The 20217-nt window shown below is 36.0% G+C and overlaps 2 protein-coding genes and 2 long non-coding RNA genes across 4 annotated transcripts; 1 reads left to right on the top strand and 3 right to left on the bottom strand.

Moving 5' to 3' along the window:
• Nucleotides 1-653: 653 nt before the first annotated feature.
• Nucleotides 654-7791, bottom strand: LOC140060741 (uncharacterized). Its single transcript, XM_072107075.1, has 2 exons — nucleotides 7308-7791; nucleotides 654-4603 (listed from the first exon to the last, which is right to left on the bottom strand). The coding sequence occupies exon 2, from the start codon at nucleotides 4084-4086 to the stop codon at nucleotides 2782-2784; it is 1305 nt and encodes a 434-aa protein (XP_071963176.1). The 5' UTR covers nucleotides 4087-4603; nucleotides 7308-7791; the 3' UTR covers nucleotides 654-2781.
• Nucleotides 7792-10824: 3033 nt separating this feature from the next.
• LOC140060661 (retinol dehydrogenase 12-like) lies at nucleotides 10825-20015 on the top strand. Its single transcript, XM_072106962.1, has 6 exons — nucleotides 10825-10871; nucleotides 11276-11416; nucleotides 11684-11884; nucleotides 13001-13282; nucleotides 13588-13783; nucleotides 19682-20015. The coding sequence occupies exons 1-6, from the start codon at nucleotides 10850-10852 to the stop codon at nucleotides 19785-19787; spliced, it is 948 nt and encodes a 315-aa protein (XP_071963063.1). The 5' UTR covers nucleotides 10825-10849; the 3' UTR covers nucleotides 19788-20015.
• On the bottom strand, nucleotides 16229-17050 carry LOC140060662 (uncharacterized). Its single transcript, XR_011847350.1, has 2 exons — nucleotides 16771-17050; nucleotides 16229-16303 (listed from the first exon to the last, which is right to left on the bottom strand). It is a non-coding gene; the product is annotated as an uncharacterized lncRNA (long non-coding RNA).
• LOC140060663 (uncharacterized) lies at nucleotides 18547-19368 on the bottom strand. Its single transcript, XR_011847351.1, has 2 exons — nucleotides 19089-19368; nucleotides 18547-18621 (listed from the first exon to the last, which is right to left on the bottom strand). It is a non-coding gene; the product is annotated as an uncharacterized lncRNA (long non-coding RNA).
• Nucleotides 20016-20217: the final 202 nt, after the last annotated feature.

Below are 20217 nucleotides of genomic sequence, written 5' to 3'. Positions count from 1 at the left end.
ACCCGTTTCTGTGACTGCAACAGATTCTAACTTAATATCGCACGTTACAGATGACTTGCGATCGTCAGTTAGAAATTATCTAGTGACAGCTGCAGAATCGTGTTCTCGTGTTTTCCATGCAGATCCGCATCTGCTATAATATAATTCGAAATGCGGTTTGCCTAATTTACACTATCTCGTGCACACGTTTCTGTGGCTGTCACTAGACAGATTCTAACTGACTACCGCGCGTTTCTATATTTCTTTATTGACCTGCGGTAGTCAGTTAGAATTTGTCTAGTGACAGCTGCCGAATCGGGTGTTTACATCCAGAAGTGCTGCATCTTCGGTTAAACCTTCAAATACGATTGGTTTAATTTACGCTCGTGCATCATTTTCTGTGGCTGTCACTAGACAGATTCTAACTGATAATAATTACTTAACGAATGGGATGTTTTAAAAAGGAATGAATGATCATAACCGGATGGTGGGGAAGGCATTATCAAGTATATTCCGCCCTTCCTCCCTCGAGTAGGCCTAACTCTGAACCTTTGGGTCGCGAAAGCAATGCCGTCTCAGTCCCCCGGCGGAACATCGTATTGTCAACATAGATTGTAGGCCAAATAAAAATGAGCACGAAGAAAATAAGCAACACACCACATAATACTAATAGGTACTGAGATCCCATGAGAGTTTAATTCAATCTAATTATTAGCAGATGATTGTTGAGGGATTAATATTGTAGACGGTAGTTAATTATTTATTGTAAAAATGAACTTAGGCCTAGTAGAAAAGCAAGTGAAGCTCGCCTAATTTCCTTCGACAATCAAACAACAAACAAATGACATTCACTCTTCACATCGGTACGATTTTAGAGAAGTACCGTATGTCTATCTGTCCATTCGTCGTAGTCGGGTATTACGTTGTTAGAGGTGGATTTAGATGAGGTGCGCATCGGATCCGCACAATCCCCACCCCCGCCCATCTTTTTTTTAATTTTACTTGAAAACAATTACAAGTTTACACAAACCAGGTCCCCGGGCTACAGTGTTCGTGGTGAAAATGCACCCCTGTCCTGCATGCTAAATTATTGTCCGCACAGGAGGTTTCGTTTCATCGGGTGCGATAGGTAAACGTAGGTGTTCTTTTTTATAACTGCGCAGGCGCACTACACGCGCTGTATTATTTTGTAACCAATATTAAATACTATTAAGTAGCATTTTGTAATACCACATCTCGTCTCATAATATGATACAGATTAATTGCCACTGTGCATTGTATGACGGCTCGTGATCATAACTATGGTATTTAAACTCACTATTTTATTAGATCTAATAAACATTATAAAATAGGCCTATGTATAATAATTTGGAGCAACAGCTTGCTTTGAAATGTAAACAAGCGAGCGGCTTAATTATTATAGTCTTTATACTCCATCCGGATGCGAAATAATGTTTAAAAATACTTGTGCATAGGGCTCCGTCTACACTATCAAACATTTGTGACAAAAAATGTGATGTGCCCATATATGGACATGATGATGTCATATCACTGCCAAATGTGTTTATTATTATTATTTTTTTTATTACGCCTTATTTATAGAGGGTGACCCTAAACATCGTATGCTGACAATCAAGAGGCCCTCTTGATGAGTGACAGTGCCTGTGTGTATACCGGGGCAACTCCCTACTCGTCTCGAAAGATCTACTAGGTTCTTAGTTTATAGTCCTTATCCGAGAAGACTAGTTCTACCACCAGAACCATGGAGTGAGTGAGCCTCAAACCCTTGCCGATGTTTTTTTTTTATCTTTTGTGGTTAACTACCACCTTTATTTATTCAATGTTACATAAACAATTACAGAATCTCATATATATTTACATTATTTTCTGCATATTTTTTGTTATGTTTATTACAAAATATATTGCATGTTAATATGGCAAGGTATTACGGTTCCGGTATCTTAACCGTTTAGCCACTCACCGCTCGCATATCGCTACCATATCATACCACTACCATATTTGGGAATATCACACTAGTTTGATAGTGTAGACAGAGCTTTAGTTACGATTATCATATCTCCATTATTACACGAAAGAGGAATCATTCAGAACTTCAGATGGAGACGTGGCTTTATGATGGCCTCCTATGCATGTGTAACAAGGCATAATGAGGATATACATTTACATTTATATCAAATCTGTTCGTATACAAAATTTAAATAAATATGTCTATTTTCTACATACAATTATTACATTAATTTAGAAGTATATATATAATATTAGCATAAAAGACGTGGGTTGAAAACAGTAAATACAATGTTTGAAAGTCAATTAAACTAATGTTCTGTCGTCCTTGTTAAAAACAGTACATTGATCCAGAGCGAATGCAATCAAGTAATTGAGACTACAGTACTACTAATATTATAATAATATACAAAGTCATTTGCTCCTTAAAAATCCAAGGTATGGCGTTCCGACGTCGTCAAATTACAGTAATATCCGTATGTTTGGATGAAATATTTTTTAAATGTAAGTTAGTTTAAAAATTCAGCCAACATTTATCGAAAATTGATCAGGTGAAACTTGTTTGAATATATTTCCATTATAAATAATAATATACAGTAGTTTAAAAAGCCATAACAAACCAAACCAGCGAATAATTTTATTTAATAACCCGGTTTTGAAATGGAATCTTCCTCAAGATGCAGCAAAAGAATCTTGAGTTTTATTGACGTTTTATAAACATAACTGAATGTTAAGCAGCCAATGCTAATATTATCATAGCATACTGGCCTACCGAATTTAAATTGGCGGAAAGTATGCCCTTTCGGGTGATTCCGATCTTTCCCTTTTAGGCCTATTTCTTAGTAGAGTTGGACTCTTGGTGAAGCGCCTAACTCTTTGCAGTAAGTCAGAACTTGAGCCATGCCTTAGATCGTTACCGTCTTCTCCACGTCGTATATTTTCAACACTGATACTCAAGCTTATAGGAAGAGAAGGACATACTACAGATGTCAAATCCACTAGGCATTCGTGGCTAGCGCTCAGACGATATTTCTGATCTTGCTTCTCGCGCTCAACGCTGTCGAAACTCCGCGACATGTATTCCAAACACGTCGCTGATCTTGGGCGACCGTATAACCTGTGTATTGTGGCATCACCTATTCTATCGCGTCTAGCCAATAAAGGGACTCTGGGACTTTTGTCAAGTTTTAACGATCGGAGTTTAGTGCAAGGAGATAATCCTCCACTATCCCCCTTTTCATCAACGATTTGCTTATGACGTAACTCCGGAGTTGTTCCTTCTGGCGTTAGCAGCACGTTGTCTTCTGTGTCGTCATCAAACGATTTACCTAGATTACACTCGTCTTGATCTGCGTCTAAATCACCATGTCTTCGATGTTTCTTTTTCTGGAAAATTTCCAATAATTCTGGCGTGCATCCATTTTCGTGCGCCCACTCCTCAGCGGTTAGATTTCTAAATTGGTCACGCAATGTTAACGAAGCCTTGCCGTTTTGAATAAGAATTTTCACACATTGAAAATATCCATTTCTCGCAGCTTCCATTAAAGGTGTCATTCCTTCTTCGTTAGCGTGATCGATATTCAGGCCTAGTCGTTTGAAAGACCTAATAATTGTTTCTATCGCACCCACATTGTTGTGTTTAGCGCAGTAACCAAGCGGAGTGTTACTCATGTTATCTTCAATATTTGGATCTACGTTGCTTTTAACAAGCAAAGCGACCGCGTCGTTGTGTTTTAACTGACACGCGTAACTTAACGCCGTGCGTCCAACGTTATCTTTAAGATTAACATCAGCCCCGTGCTTAATCAGTAGCTCCATTGCTCGTATGCGCGCGTTACGATCTACGTGTTTACACGCACGTATTAAAGGAGTTTTTCCGTGCGTGTCTTTCACGTTAACAAGAGTCCTCTCCTCAGTTGCTTCGATGATAAACCTAGCGAGATGAACCTTACCTTTACTGATAGCGTCATGTAAGGCACCAGCTCCCGACTGCTGTCCCATGCTACTCCGCCGACCCCTATCCCTCATCGAAGGAATCCTACCAAAGATCATCTGAAATGAACCCTGTTTTTCAGTCGCCATATTTGAAATTCAATAATATTTAATTTTGATCCGACGTAGAATATTCCAATGTATGGAGATAGATTTAAACGTTCTCTCCCGGGTGCTGTATCAATATACGGTGTCTCTTTCGAAATGCTGAAGGAAAATCGTATAATTTTCAATGGAACTGCATCCTCAAACCGATGTTTGAAATTTGCATAATATTATGTGCGTGATGAAGAGGAATACGGTCTACAGGCAATGTATGCTTGAAATGTATAATTATTCCGCTTTTCTGGAATTTCAAATCCACGCCATCTTTAATTTGTGATTACTTCTTTCAGACCCTGTCTTCAAAATTGAGATTAATTCACCAAACCATAATAATTATTTTGTATCAGTCTCCAAGTTATGTTGCTTTATATTATTCCAGATTGTTTCAAATATTTCTTTGATTACAACTCGACGTTTCTTTCCAATTTAAATAAGAACTTCATAAATAACCTGCTTGATATTATTATTATTCTGCGGTTGTTAATTGTTTAACCTGTTTGTTCTGAAAGAAATGAAAAAGCAGTTTAAAATCAATTATTACTATTGAATAAAAGCAATACGTCTAACACTTATTCGGTACACTGGGGATTTAAATTAAGACAAATGACCTGTTTTGACACCCACTTATAGCAAAAATCGTTAAGCCTATTTTTAAATAAAGCAATAACACTGTGTAGTCATTAGATGAAGTGAAAGACTGTGCTGCTGTCGTCTGTTCTGGGTGGTATTTATCAGTACAAACTGTCGATACAATAATAATAATTTATTCCTTTTTAAATTGCGCAACTTTCATAAAAAATCATATGTTCAACTGACGCAAACAGAATATTAAAATTTCGATAAAACATATATTTCCATAATTAAGTTGACGCATAAAAATTACAACATGACACTTCTAATTTACGTCGGCAATTTAATTTATAAAAAAATGCAAGATAGAAAAAAAGCGTTTTCAAAAATTCTAGGCTTCTGACTTTATGTTCAAATGAGCCGGAGACTATTTTACACCGCGAACATGAACATGATGATGTCATATTACTACCATATTTGTCATATCACTACCATATGTGGGTACACCACACTTGGATCAAACGTTGACAGTGTAGACAGAGCTTTAGGGCTAGTAGATGTGATGCGACCAAAACACAATTCTTGCGTGTTAATCAGATCGTAAACGCATGTTAATGGCTATATTTTTTACGCCATACAATATGTTTTGGCGCCAATACAATTGTCCAGTTATCACACCATACAAATGATTACTGGATTAACTTACATTTTAAGTACAGCAATAAATAAATGTCGTTTATCCATTGGGAAAGAGCTGGAAAAGCCTGACTTTCATAATAGACCTATATATAGGTTAATTATCGTTTCACAGAAATTGAGTAGGCCTCCCTACGCATCGACAAAATGGCTAATGGCGAATTTCTTTCATTTACAATTTGTGTAAAAAATGAATCGTAGGCCTACAGCTACTTTATCCAGTTTTAAGACGAAACCGTTGAACCGAAAGGTTTTCATAACTTACTAAATTCAACTATTAGATGCATAGCACAAGCCCGTATATAGCCATGATTTTTTTACACTGGTTTTTCTTTTCACAAAAAGATCAGAAACTCGTCAAGAGCTGCGGCAAGGCTAGCTAGGACTATCTCTACCAATTGAGTGAGGTTGATTCAAACCCTCGAGCCCCGCCCCTGACTATGCATATGTTTGGATGACTACGGGCTCGAACTGGCTTCTTACGAATTGAAAGCAGAAGTTCTGGTATCATATAGATTATCATCTTTCATCTAACAAAACAAAACATACTCCGCATCCTTTATTGTTCATTAATCCTTTCTTTTATTTAGTTTATTTTTCAAAATCACAAAACTCGGAGCACTAACCAAAAGACGTTACTTTTTCCAAAAATATACTTCTTAAAATTATATTAAACATGTATTCAGACTGCAGGTTCAAACCACTACGTACCAGTTCCCATCAAAAGTAAGTGTTTAAAAGAAGTGTTTTACACCTTTTATCAAGTGATGTGTTTACATGCCTAATCATCCTTTCACTGTCGTAGAAAAGCCAGTGTATAGGATACAGCAGTATAATATTTAACGGTTAACATAAAGAGGCTGTAGAAAATAAAAGTTATGTAGCTAATCGTTGGAAGTGCTATAGTTGTATAAGCAGTGTATTTATTACAATGCTACCGAGACGTGTTTGTCCATCTTAATTATGAGAGGGCATTAAAGAGACTATATACAGGACACATTATATCGTGTTCTGGATTCAAATGCGAGGCGATTTACAGTTTAAAGAGATGAAGCTAATTCTAGCGCCACTGAACCGTGAACAGATTTTCTTACGAATACACTAATTATGCTCTCAACGATAATGTTGTCTCTTAAAAAAGATTAAAACACAAAGCATTCAGCTAGAGAGATAGCATTTTATCAATTTTTATTATTAGATGTTCAATAAATTCCTAATTGAACAAATAATTTTTTTCAATTTAAATTGCTTTTAGAAAAATATGAATCCTGAAATAAATTATGATTTCTGCCAGTTAAAGATACTAAATTCGGCATTGATACAAAAGAAACACAAATTTAACGTGCGCGTACAAAACTATCTAATTATTATCAACATTTAAACGCGCGCGTACAAAAACTGTTATCAGTGTTTACACGCGCGTGTACAAAAACTGCACTACATTATCATTATTATCAGTGTCTAAACGCGCGCGTACCAAAATGTTATTCTTATTATCAGTGTTTAAACGCGCGCGTACTAAAATGTTACTCTTATTATCAGTTTTTAAAGGCGCGCGTACTAAAATTCTACTCTTATTATCAATGTTTAAACGCGCGCACACAGAAATTATACTTTTATAAGAGTAGATCTACATGCCAAGATATAGCGCGCATAGCCCGGCCTTTTTATCTGGTAAGGGTATTTTATCGGACTGGCATTATTTGACACACACACGGCAGCACATTGATTATAAGAAAACAATTATTTTATATATTTAATTAATTTTAAATTCTTTCTGTATAATATTGTAAATTATATTGCAACATTGATCCGATTGTATGCTAAATGTCACTGGAGAGAAAAACTTTCTTACCGTTATTTTGATAATAGTTAAAATAGGCCTAAAAAACTATAGAAAATAAAAGTAAGCTTTTATGATAAATTAAATCATTACTTACTTTTGCAAGCCTATAGATACTATCGTTGATGCTATCTGCGATGGTGCTTTTAGGTAGATGAGTATGTCTTGAGCGTGAAATTTACTATCGATTCATCAAATTGTCTTTTTATACATCCGAGGCTCTCTAGAGAAATCCGCTTCCGGAAATTTGCCCAATAGCAGTAATTTACATCATTCAATCGCAAAACAATTGATATTGTCACGTTGATTATAATGATTGATTTTCGATTAACCGTGATTGTCTATTTAACCGTCCAAGGCAGCAATGTTTATGCGTCGCAGTAGGCTCATCGTACAATTCCAAATCACACGCGGATGAAAAGCCGTTATACACACGCAATCCTTCCGTATATGGGACGGATATAACAACGTACGGTACCTTTTCGAAGAATAAATTAAAAAAAAAAGATAATCGAAGATTTAACTGAATTAATTACCGAAAACTATCCAATCGTTGTCATAATAACGTACCGTCCTCTAGTTGCGGTTTTGTTTTGGTCGTCGAGATAATAAGTTGAAATGTTCTCGCTTAATGCAAAAGCATAATGCAAAGATTGTTGGGAAGTGTACTGTAAATTTGATGCCAACTTCCATTAGCTCCCAATATTATAATTATATAGTAAGCCCTAGAGGGATTCATATATTCGTATTAATCTGTGTAGAATGGGTATTTCCTTATGCGCATGTGCCAATCACTTAAAACGATGGATATTAATATGTTCTATAGTACTTGGCTTGGCTTAATAGAAACCAGTAGTAACATTACAAATTATGAGTGTAATCAATATTTTTTTATTTTTTACCATGTCATGTGATTGTCACATCATCGTCGTCATATCAATCTTTAAGACTCATCATCATAATCGTCGATATATATCACAATATCATATTTTTAATGCCAGTAAACAGAGCCAATGTGTACGCTTTATAGTTCACGGTACAAGGTGAAACACATACAGAAAGCAGCACATCGTCATCCTCATCAACATCATCACCATGGCATTACCATTCTCCTCCTTTCCCCCTCATCATCATTTTCATCATCACCATAATCATCATCATTATCCATCATCACCACCATCAACATCATTATCATCATCATCCCCATCAACATCATTATCATCATCATTATCATCATCATCCCCATCAACATCATTATCATCATCATCCTCATAATCACCATCAGCATCATTATCATCATCCTCATAATCACCATCACCATCATCATCATCATCATTATCACCTTCATTATCATCATCATCATCACCATCACCATCATCATGACCGTCATCATCATCATAATAGTAATCATCATAATCATTATCATTATCATCATCATTATCATAATCACCATCATCATCATAATCACCATCAACATCATTATCATCATCATCATCATCCTCAATCACCATCATCATTATCGTCATCATTATCACTATCATCGTCATCATCAACATCATTATCATCATCATCATCATCCTCATAATCACCATCAACATCATTATCATCATCATCATCATCCTCATAATCACCATCATTATAATCATCATCATCATCACTATCATCGTCATCATCAACATCATTGTCATCATCATTATAATCATCATCATAATCATCACCGTCATCATCGTCACTATCACCATTATTGAATTACCGTCCTCCTATCCGTAGCACCACCATCTTCCATCATCATCATCATCGCCCCCCCCCCCCCCCCGCCCCAATCATCATTCAAAATTACCATTCATAGTAGTCAAGTGTGTGATTTTCATATCGTTTTTAACGCATTACACCGAAGTTGGATCTATCGATCCGTTCACATGCTGTAAGTAATAAGGCATTTGAGTAATCTTACTCCGCCAGCTTATTACATTAAATAATGATACGATATCCTTTTTTTTTTTACTGACATTTAATCAAACGTTAGGCCGAATAGAGTTAGTGAAATTTGCAGGCCATAATATCATATCCATAATGGGGCCTTTTTATCCATAATAGTTGGGGGCGTTCTACCTTTTATTAAAGTTACAGAATTTCACTATCAAATGTTGTGCTCAATCGATAATTTATATTATGATATAAATTATATTTTCCGAGTTATTACATCCATTGGTTGTTCATATACCGGTCGTTGTCATGGTGGCCATGTTATTATCTACAAAGTAATGTTCTCTGCAGCCTACCAACAGCCTCGACATAGCTTATATTGTATTATTTTATCGATTGTGGTTCAAATAGTATGAAACGACCTCCTCAAGTTTATGATGGTAAAATATTGCAGCTTTGAATATACTACTAATTAAAACCCGTGAGCGTATGCCATATTATTTTCATCGGCGCTTGTACGCACACACTATTTATTAAAACACGCACCGTCATCATCAATTGAACGCCTGTCATCTCTGACCATTGTGAAAGAGCATATGACCCTATCAAAATCCTGTTCACACAACACGACATACGTAGAGGAAGGATTTCATCGGTTGCGCAGAGACAACAAAAATTGTCTGGTTTAAATACCGGAAAAATAAATACAGTAGGCCTATATACCTCAAAACTCTGTATCAAGATTTATAACATTGGCATGCACCAAACATGGTTCAACAAGAAGGAGGGCGGCAAACTACTAGATTATCAACAGACAATTGTAGCTCCCTAAGAGCGTGGTTCCCACTAGCGACGTTACGTAATGCAAAAGACGCAACGTAAGAAAATGCCCTTCCAATAATTGTGTTTCCGCCTGCGTGAAATAAAACCTGCGATTTTTGCAGCACTGTTGCTTCGTCGGTTTCCACTTGTGATACGCAATAGGCCTAAATCACTTTGCGTCGATACGTCGCTGCGTTGCGTTCTAGTGGGAACCACGCTTTACCTGGAAACTAAAAGAATCATCAAAATAATATCGCAACGAAAATAATTATAGTTATGCCTATGCCAATCCTACATAAAAGCCGATGTTTGACTTGATGAAACCATAACGCAATCGTCAATTCTCAATATTTATGGAACGCCAATGATTCATAATGGTACAAAGTGGTCTTCGGTATTTGGCTAAATTTTACTGAATCCTACACGTACGACGGGCTAAATTTCGAACCTGGACTCATTTACAGTATTAGGCCTACGGCAATTATAGACGATTTAGCGTGAAAACTTATCTGTGTATATAGGTCTATCGCTGATATTTACAGCTGTTAGATGAAATGATCTTTTTTTACGCAGTGACTATGTCTACGTCTACGCGTAGATGCAAGCCAAATGCTATATCTACGCCTATTGAGACTTCACAGACTTCGTTTTTTATTGTGCTTTGATCAAAAACTTAATTATCTACCAAATTATGAATGATGTTTGGTAATATCAGTCCTCAGAAAACGCCCTCAATTAATTTGAGATATTTCATTAATAGAGATTAAAGATCTGCACTAGGTCTATTATCAAATGTTTAGTTGCTGTGATCGGAGATTATCGACATCATCAAGGCAGATCATCAAAGAATCGATCAAGATGTTTTTCGACTGCTGTGCCTTAAAGTTACTGATGACGTCACTAGCAATTGCATGTAAGTTATCATGCCTTTCGTCATATTATTATTACTACTATATTATTATTAGGCCAATAATACTAATCCATTATGCGCTTTGTGTTTAGTCTTGGGATTCACAATCACAGAAAGTTAGTTTAGGGATAAAATAGGAATTGTCGTGTAGAGGCGTTACCAATGATGCCAGGACGTAATTTGCAATTCGCCCTATCGTCAGACACCGTATCATTCACTAAGATAAATAAGACATCTTCGACAATTATAGGTATATAACAACAGCCACGGAAGGAGACATTTAAAACCTCTATTTTTTACAATGATAATTGATATTGATCGATATCATTGCATCAGAATCATCATTCTATAAATTAAAGAAATCAAATTATTTATGAAACGTCCTCATTGCATTACAATTATTACAGGTGTATTGATATTAATGCTAAGAAGGCGATTGGTCAGAAAGAGGTACTGCAGCAACACAAGATTGGACGGAAAGGTTGTGATTATAACCGGAGCAAATACGGGTATTGGGAAGGAGACGGCCAGGGATCTAGTGCGTCGCGGTATGTTTATTTTCATCGCTATAGTAAAATAATTGTTATTATTAGACCATCAATATTTTTATTTATTTAAACCCGCCATTTCTATAGTGTAGTACTGGAAACGTTTAGTATAGATACCCTCAACATTGTTTCTTTGACCTACCGTGTTTTATTCAGAGCTATACCAGTAACTGCTATGAGAGCATGTATTAATTCCCTTAGTAAATGTTATTATTTAGCACTTGATTGTAATTACAATCTCTCTTATATTTGTATTTATTTATGCAGGCGCGAAGGTCATCCTAGCCTGTCGTGACGTCACCAAAGGTAAAAGAGCAGTTGATGAAATTCTGACGGAATCATCCGGGAAGGGTGTTGGAGCTCTGACTGTGGAACGGCTGGACCTTGCATCTTTTAAATCCATACGGTCATTTGCTAAATTAATCATCGAAAAAGAATCACCAGTAAACATTCTCATAAACAATGCAGGTCAGTTTCAGTTTGTCTGTCTGTCTGTCCGATTGTTTCCGATCGACAGTCGATTGATGATTGTCTATTTTATAAGCTAATTGGATATTTGACAGTTATGCGCTTGCAAGGAATTCGGAACATCGCGTTCTCGGTTTTTAGTCGCGTGGAAGCGACTCTATAGTTCACTATGTCGGTCGGTCGGTCTGTCTGTCTGTCTGTCGGTCTGTCTGTCGGTCTGTCTGTCTGTCTGTCTGTTTTATCGCTTTATGACCTTATCTTGATATCAGTTTAATCTAGCTAAGTCAATTTTTCACAGAATATTCCTTATGGCCAGGAATCGATGTGGTTATGTTTTCACGGTGCGCAATAAAAAAATTACGCGGTCTACGCACGATTTAACGAAATCACGTTTGTAATCATATCTTAACAACCATGAATCACAATTAAATAAAATTTGGTACTCATAAATTTCAGGGCATAAATCATCATATGGCAATACAATTACGTGCGTAGCGCATGTAACACATGCGTAAGCGCGCTTAAAATTTTCAAAATTTATTTTCGATGAAATAAGAGTACGTTTCAGGCATTTTTAAGCGTTTACAAAATTGCCATGAGTGCGCAGATTTTTGCGCGCGTACTGCGCGTTAAATGTTATTGCGCACTCTTTTTGCCCGATTTCTGTTTTCTTGACTTACTTTTCAACTCGAAATTACGTTATACGAGCACGTCAAAAGTGACAGGCTACGCACGTGTAAATTAAAAAAATATAAATGTTTTTAAACATTTCAACATTTTTAAACATGTTCAGTAATTTCGGTCAGTATAGTTCACTATGTCGGTCGATCCGTCTGTCTGTCGGTCTGTTTGTCTGTCGGTCCGGTATCACTATGCATTGTAGCACGCGACTTAATGGCTGTTGACCTTGTTGCTACATGCTTCAGGATTACCACTTGATATTTTAACTTCTAAATATGAAATACGACGGAAATGATAGAAATGAAATAGACCTTTTCTAGGTCTCAGTTTGTCTTTTAATCTAGTAGTATTATATCTATGGTTTTTAAAGAGTGATGAAAAGCACACATCAACCATTTCCTAATGGCCTAACGGGTCTGTTATGTTGCTTTTAAGGGGTATCAATGTGCTCTCCACAAAAGACAACAGACGGATTTGAGCTCCAGTTCGGTGTCAACCATCTAGGCCACTTCTTGCTAACTCACCTCCTCCTGGATGTGATTAAGAGCTCGGCACCAAGTCGCATCATTACTGTTTCTTCATTTGCACACAGACAAGGAAAAATCCATTTTGATGACATTAATCTGACCGCTGACAATTACGCTCCCTTGAAAGCGTATCGACAAAGCAAGTTGGCAAATATAATGTTCACTAATGAACTTGCGAGAATGTTAAAAGGTAACAAAAACAATTTATTATGTTGATATGCTGTGTTTCAGTATAATTCCAAATGATTAGAGGTTGATATGCAAATTTACAATCCAGACATGAGCGGCATGTTTTTCTCTGGAAAATGGACAGGCGAAAAAGGAGCAAAACGGTTCTTGAATTAAACATTTTCCCAGGATTTAGGTAGACCCGGTGAACAATATTTGTGATTGGTGTGTGATGCCGAAAAAGGTTTGTTATGGTGGATGTTTTAACTGTTTAACATTCTGTTTAGGTATACTTTTAGGCCTAATACAATGTTGTTTTTTTTACAGGAACAAATGTGACTTGTTATTCCCTTCATCCTGGCCTGGTATCAACCGAAATTTGTCGTTACTTGAGTCCAATAAAACGTGTTGTTGCTACGATTTTGTTACCATTAATCGCTAGTACTTCCGAGATGGGTGCCCAGACGACTATATACTGCGCTGTTGAGCAAAGCCTGGACGATGAGAATGGCTATTTTTACAGGTAGGTAAAGGTTCCTACTAAAGACGCAACGCTAGGACGTAGACGCAACAAAGGCCAACTCAGACAGCGCCGTAGACGAGGCCCGACGAGTCGTCTTGTCGCGAGAAAATTAAACATGTTTAAAGTTCTCGCGACGACCTAAAGACTACGCCTGACGCTATCGAAAGACGACACTCGCATCGTCAGGATTCAACTCAACACCACCGACGAGTCAAGACGTTTCGTCGGGTCTCGTCGTACGACGCTGTAGCCTTTAGCAAGCGAAAGCTTAAATAATCCATCGATTGTTACGTTGCGTTACGTCCTTATTGTGTTGCGTGTAGGCCTACTAGTGGGATTGAGAACCAGGCATGCAGTAAACATTGCAACTTCCTCACTAGATCGTCATTAGCATCATCATCATCCTTATATCACCATGATCATCGTCCACTGACATCGTCATCCTCTGACATCATCTTCCTTCGGTATTCGTACAATCATCTTCACACTCCAAATACCGTCAACATCGCCACTTACTGTACTCCCGATATTGCCAATATTGTCAATATCTTCATCACCAGCGCGCGTCACTGTCAATATCGTCATCGTCATCGTCACCAAGAGTAGGGGGTTACCCCGGTGAACTGGTTCACACAATAGCCCCTGTATCAGGGGGATTACCACCTATCTGATAGGACAGTGATTAATTCACTATTGGTAATCCTTGGCCACATTGCCTAAAGACATAAAATAAATCGTCAGCGTCAATGTCAATATCGTCATCATCAGCGTCAATGTCAATATCGTCATCATCAGCGTCACTGTCAATATCGTTGTCATCAACGTCGCTGTCAATATCGTCATCACAACGTCACTGTCAATATCATCGTTACTCTCACTGGGTCTTCATCATCGTCCTTCTTCCATACCGCTACCATCATCTTCACTCTTATATCCCTTTCACACCCAAAGCAAAACTCCGGAGATACTCCGCCCCGGTGTTTTGGTATGAAAGGGGTATTACTGTCACCGCGCTCTCAATTCTCGTCCTTCACATCCACGTCAAACAGCGAAAATGGGACATTAAGTGTTCCGAGAGCCGTTTTCATTGTTTAAGTTAGCCGGAGCCTTTTTCGATTGGCTATAAATAGAAAGTTCCCGAGCATTTCGAGCGACGCGAGTTCTGACTTCCGTGTTTTATAGGCTGTCTAAATTTCCCTTTTAACGGATTTATATTAAATTATATTGTTGTTTGATTTATTTCTGTTTATTAAGAACATTTATATTAAACAAAAACCACAACAATAGCAATTTTAGTTGATTATGGATTAATTGATTCGAATTCTAAGATAAACGTCTAAGCCAAATGTAAACGTAAACAAAGCGAGTCATACGGCGAAAACAAAAAAGTGAAAACTAACTAATCTGTTAAAATAGCTAACATTAATTTGCAATTTTTAAATGAAATTCTGAAAACGCTATAATATAGTCTTATATGCATTTTCAAAGATTTCCAAATATAAGCTTGGGGTTATTTTTCAAACAAATTCTATAAGGAGTTGAAGATAGTGTATTTTGAGCGAAAGTGCGGTGCGCGTAGGCCTAGGAAGACGCGGCAGGGCTGGAATACTCGTTTCCTTAGGCGACGAGAACGTCGGAAGATGCGCTCTATCACTGGGCTCTCGATTTTAGTTCTTGTTAAGTGGATGATGCAGAATCTTATAATATGGGCTTATAAATTTTAAAATAAAGTGCTGAACTTTCATTTTTCTTAAAATTATGAAGATTAGTGTGAAGTGAGGACTGTCTGCATGCCTGAACGGTTGACTTGGTAAAATACTGAAAAATCAGTAAATTAGTTAGGCCTAGCTAGGCTAATTAATTAATGTACAGTATATAATGTCATTATTTTTATGAATAGAGCTAAACCTACTAGTAGGCTTACTAGTAATCTCATAATAAATCTGTTAATGTCACCTGTCACTAACATATGATTTATTTAAGTACAGTATATGCTGAAAATGTTTACTTTTTATCGGAGCTAAAATGAAATTTCATGGTTCCCTGCTTTTTATTATAATAATGGAGCAATAAATGAAATACAAATACACACCAATTAACATTTTAACTTTTAATATTATCACAAATTTCACCTTAAAAATCAGACAACAAGTTTTCTACATCAACTTAGCTAACATCTTTTGTACTAAGCCTAATCTTCGAAAAGATTTTCTTTACTGTAGTACTGTAGGCCTATTACCATTATTTATTTGCCGATTTGAAATGTACATTTAAACTTTATTAAACTACTGCACAACAACCAACCGCCACTTGAACCTTTAAATAAGTAAATTAGGATAAGTTAAAGTTTTTAAAAAATAAAATGTCTTTTTGGCATGCAATACATCTATAGATATCCATTATTACAGTATTAATAGTGCTTTTTCACATTATATGCCAGAGCAATTAATATGACTCATAAGAAATTGTTGTTGATTTAATGCTATTTGTATTGAAGTATGTAGAACAATCCTCTGTGGTCTGTAAAAAAAAAACAACATTCAATTAATAATAATCATTATTTAATTATATTTGTATATTTTACTTATTTTCTTAGGCCTAAAAACAACGCGCGCCCGACAATGAACACGCGCCAATAATGCACGCACTACCCCACTATAGGCTAAAGCCTGGCTCTCCTACTGTACTACTAGGCCTAGACTATATTGATTTATAAATTAAAAAAAAGAGGCTTTGTAGAGTTTTATGATTAAAAACAGCTTTCCTATATATTATATGTTGCCCTTATTAATTTACAAAACCACATTTTTTATCTTATGGCGTAAAAAATGATTTTAGCTACAACCATGTGTTCCATTTTCAATAGTGAAATACCCAAGAAGGCACATGTTTAAGCAGCCATTAAAAAAAAATAAAAAATAACCCCAACGAGATTTTTTTATTAACTACTATTGAAAAATCAAATATTCAGAAACTATAAAACCCACCTTCTCAAAAAATTGCGTTGTTTTATTACAGCCTCAACAAATTAGACGAAATTTTAACATTCGAATAGCCTAAAATTGTTTAAAAAACATCGGTGTAATTCACCCTTGTTTCACACAAATATAATGGGTTCGTCGATTAAAAAACAATATCACGTGGTTCGTAGATGCCTTGTCAAAGGTTTTCATGAATTATTCATTAGTAAATAAAACCAAAAGTTCCAATTGGCCAGTTTGCAAAAACCTAAGATTTACTTTTCAAAACAAAATTGCTTCCGGGTAATTGTCCACACTGTCTCGTGTGCAAAAACGATTGGCTGCCGATAGAGGGCTCACTACTTTTTGTCCCTGGTGAATCGAGTGTGCACATCCACGTCAAACAGCGAAAATGGGACATTAAGTGTTCCGAGAGCCGTTTTCATTGTTTAAGTTAGCCGGAGCCTTTTTCGATTGGCTATAAATAGAAAGTTCCCGAGCATTTCGAGCGACGCGAGTTCTGACTTCCGTGTTTTATAGGCTGTCTAAATTTCCCTTTTAACGGATTTATATTAAATTATATTGTTGTTTGATTTATTTCTGTTTATTAAGAACATTTATATTAAACAAAAACCACAACAATAGCAATTTTAGTTGATTATGGATTAATTGATTCGAATTCTAAGATAAACGTCTAAGCCAAATGTAAACGTAAACAAAGCGAGTCATACGGCGAAAACAAAAAAGTGAAAACTAACTAATCTGTTAAAATAGCTAACATTAATTTGCAATTTTTAAATGAAATTCTGAAAACGCTATAATATAGTCTTATATGCATTTTCAAAGATTTCCAAATATAAGCTTGGGGTTATTTTTCAAACAAATTCTATAAGGAGTTGAAGATAGTGTATTTTGAGCGAAAGTGCGGTGCGCGTAGGCCTAGGAAGACGCGGCAGGGCTGGAATACTCGTTTCCTTAGGCGACGAGAACGTCGGAAGATGCGCTCTATCACTGGGCTCTCGATTTTAGTTCTTGTTAAGTGGATGATGCAGAATCTTATAATATGGGCTTATAAATTTTAAAATAAAGTGCTGAACTTTCATTTTTCTTAAAATTATGAAGATTAGTGTGAAGTGAGGACTGTCTGCATGCCTGAACGGTTGACTTGGTAAAATACTGAAAAATCAGTAAATTAGTTAGGCCTAGCTAGGCTAATTAATTAATGTACAGTATATAATGTCATTATTTTTATGAATAGAGCTAAACCTACTAGTAGGCTTACTAGTAATCTCATAATAAATCTGTTAATGTCACCTGTCACTAACATATGATTTATTTAAGTACAGTATATGCTGAAAATGTTTACTTTTTATCGGAGCTAAAATGAAATTTCATGGTTCCCTGCTTTTTATTATAATAATGGAGCAATAAATGAAATACAAATACACACCAATTAACATTTTAACTTTTAATATTATCACAAATTTCACCTTAAAAATCAGACAACAAGTTTTCTACATCAACTTAGCTAACATCTTTTGTACTAAGCCTAATCTTCGAAAAGATTTTCTTTACTGTAGTACTGTAGGCCTATTACCATTATTTATTTGCCGATTTGAAATGTACATTTAAACTTTATTAAACTACTGCACAACAACCAACCGCCACTTGAACCTTTAAATAAGTAAATTAGGATAAGTTAAAGTTTTTAAAAAATAAAATGTCTTTTTGGCATGCAATACATCTATAGATATCCATTATTACAGTATTAATAGTGCTTTTTCACATTATATGCCAGAGCAATTAATATGACTCATAAGAAATTGTTGTTGATTTAATGCTATTTGTATTGAAGTATGTAGAACAATCCTCTGTGGTCTGTAAAAAAAAAACAACATTCAATTAATAATAATCATTATTTAATTATATTTGTATATTTTACTTATTTTCTTAGGCCTAAAAACAACGCGCGCCCGACAATGAACACGCGCCAATAATGCACGCACTACCCCACTATAGGCTAAAGCCTGGCTCTCCTACTGTACTACTAGGCCTAGACTATATTGATTTATAAATTAAAAAAAAGAGGCTTTGTAGAGTTTTATGATTAAAAACAGCTTTCCTATATATTATATGTTGCCCTTATTAATTTACAAAACCACATTTTTTATCTTATGGCGTAAAAAATGATTTTAGCTACAACCATGTGTTCCATTTTCAATAGTGAAATACCCAAGAAGGCACATGTTTAAGCAGCCATTAAAAAAAAATAAAAAATAACCCCAACGAGATTTTTTTATTAACTACTATTGAAAAATCAAATATTCAGAAACTATAAAACCCACCTTCTCAAAAAATTGCGTTGTTTTATTACAGCCTCAACAAATTAGACGAAATTTTAACATTCGAATAGCCTAAAATTGTTTAAAAAACATCGGTGTAATTCACCCTTGTTTCACACAAATATAATGGGTTCGTCGATTAAAAAACAATATCACGTGGTTCGTAGATGCCTTGTCAAAGGTTTTCATGAATTATTCATTAGTAAATAAAACCAAAAGTTCCAATTGGCCAGTTTGCAAAAACCTAAGATTTACTTTTCAAAACAAAATTGCTTCCGGGTAATTGTCCACACTGTCTCGTGTGCAAAAACGATTGGCTGCCGATAGAGGGCTCACTACTTTTTGTCCCTGGTGAATCGAGTGTGCCTTCAATCCCGCTGGCATCATCGTCACTCTCACCGTCGTCGTCCTTGGACCGCACTATCGTCGTCGTCTTCCTAAATCCGATCTGCTTTCAATATTTCCAATACCACTATTGTCGTCATCATTCTCATCATAATCGTGTCGTCATACCCGTCGACGTCTGCACAACATCACCATAATGCAAACTAAATAACTATTTCGCCAATTTCATATACATTTTTTTTCTAATGTAGTGACTGTGAACGAATGGAGCCAGCCCCTCAAGCCCGAGACGAAGAAGCAGACAAACAACTATGGAAAGTCAGTGCCGAGATGGTGAAATTGTATGCCAAGGAATAGTCCCAACATGGTTCAAATCAGTGTTAAATTCTTCAGAAGTGGACCTTGTAGTTAACGTGCTGATTGCCTTTGAATCCCAAGGTACATGGTTCAATCCAGACCTAGTTCCAGGGTTGTAACTCACTCATCAGTCCCTCCCTAAAGCATCAAATATGAGACGTAGTTTATAAGCACGATAAATTATAAAATAGTATCCATTCTGTAATTGGATGAATGTGTATAAAATAAACAAGAAATATTTCTTCGCTCGATTTTTTGACGTAAGAGTTTTAATTATTGTTCTTTATTCTATAAATGTTTTTTTTTTAATTGCTATTCTGTTTGATAATTTTAGAATTAATTTTTCTTTTATCAATTATTTGTGTTTAAGAATTAAATGTTGTTGGATGATTGTTAGGCCTACCGACGTGTCATTGCATTAAATATTGTT

Source organism: Antedon mediterranea, chromosome 10 (genome assembly GCF_964355755.1).
Source record: "Antedon mediterranea chromosome 10, ecAntMedi1.1, whole genome shotgun sequence".
Taxonomy (NCBI): Eukaryota; Metazoa; Echinodermata; class Crinoidea; order Comatulida; family Antedonidae; genus Antedon; species Antedon mediterranea.
The sequence above is the reverse complement of the archived record's forward strand: the minus strand, read 5'-3'. Positions and strand labels throughout refer to the sequence as shown.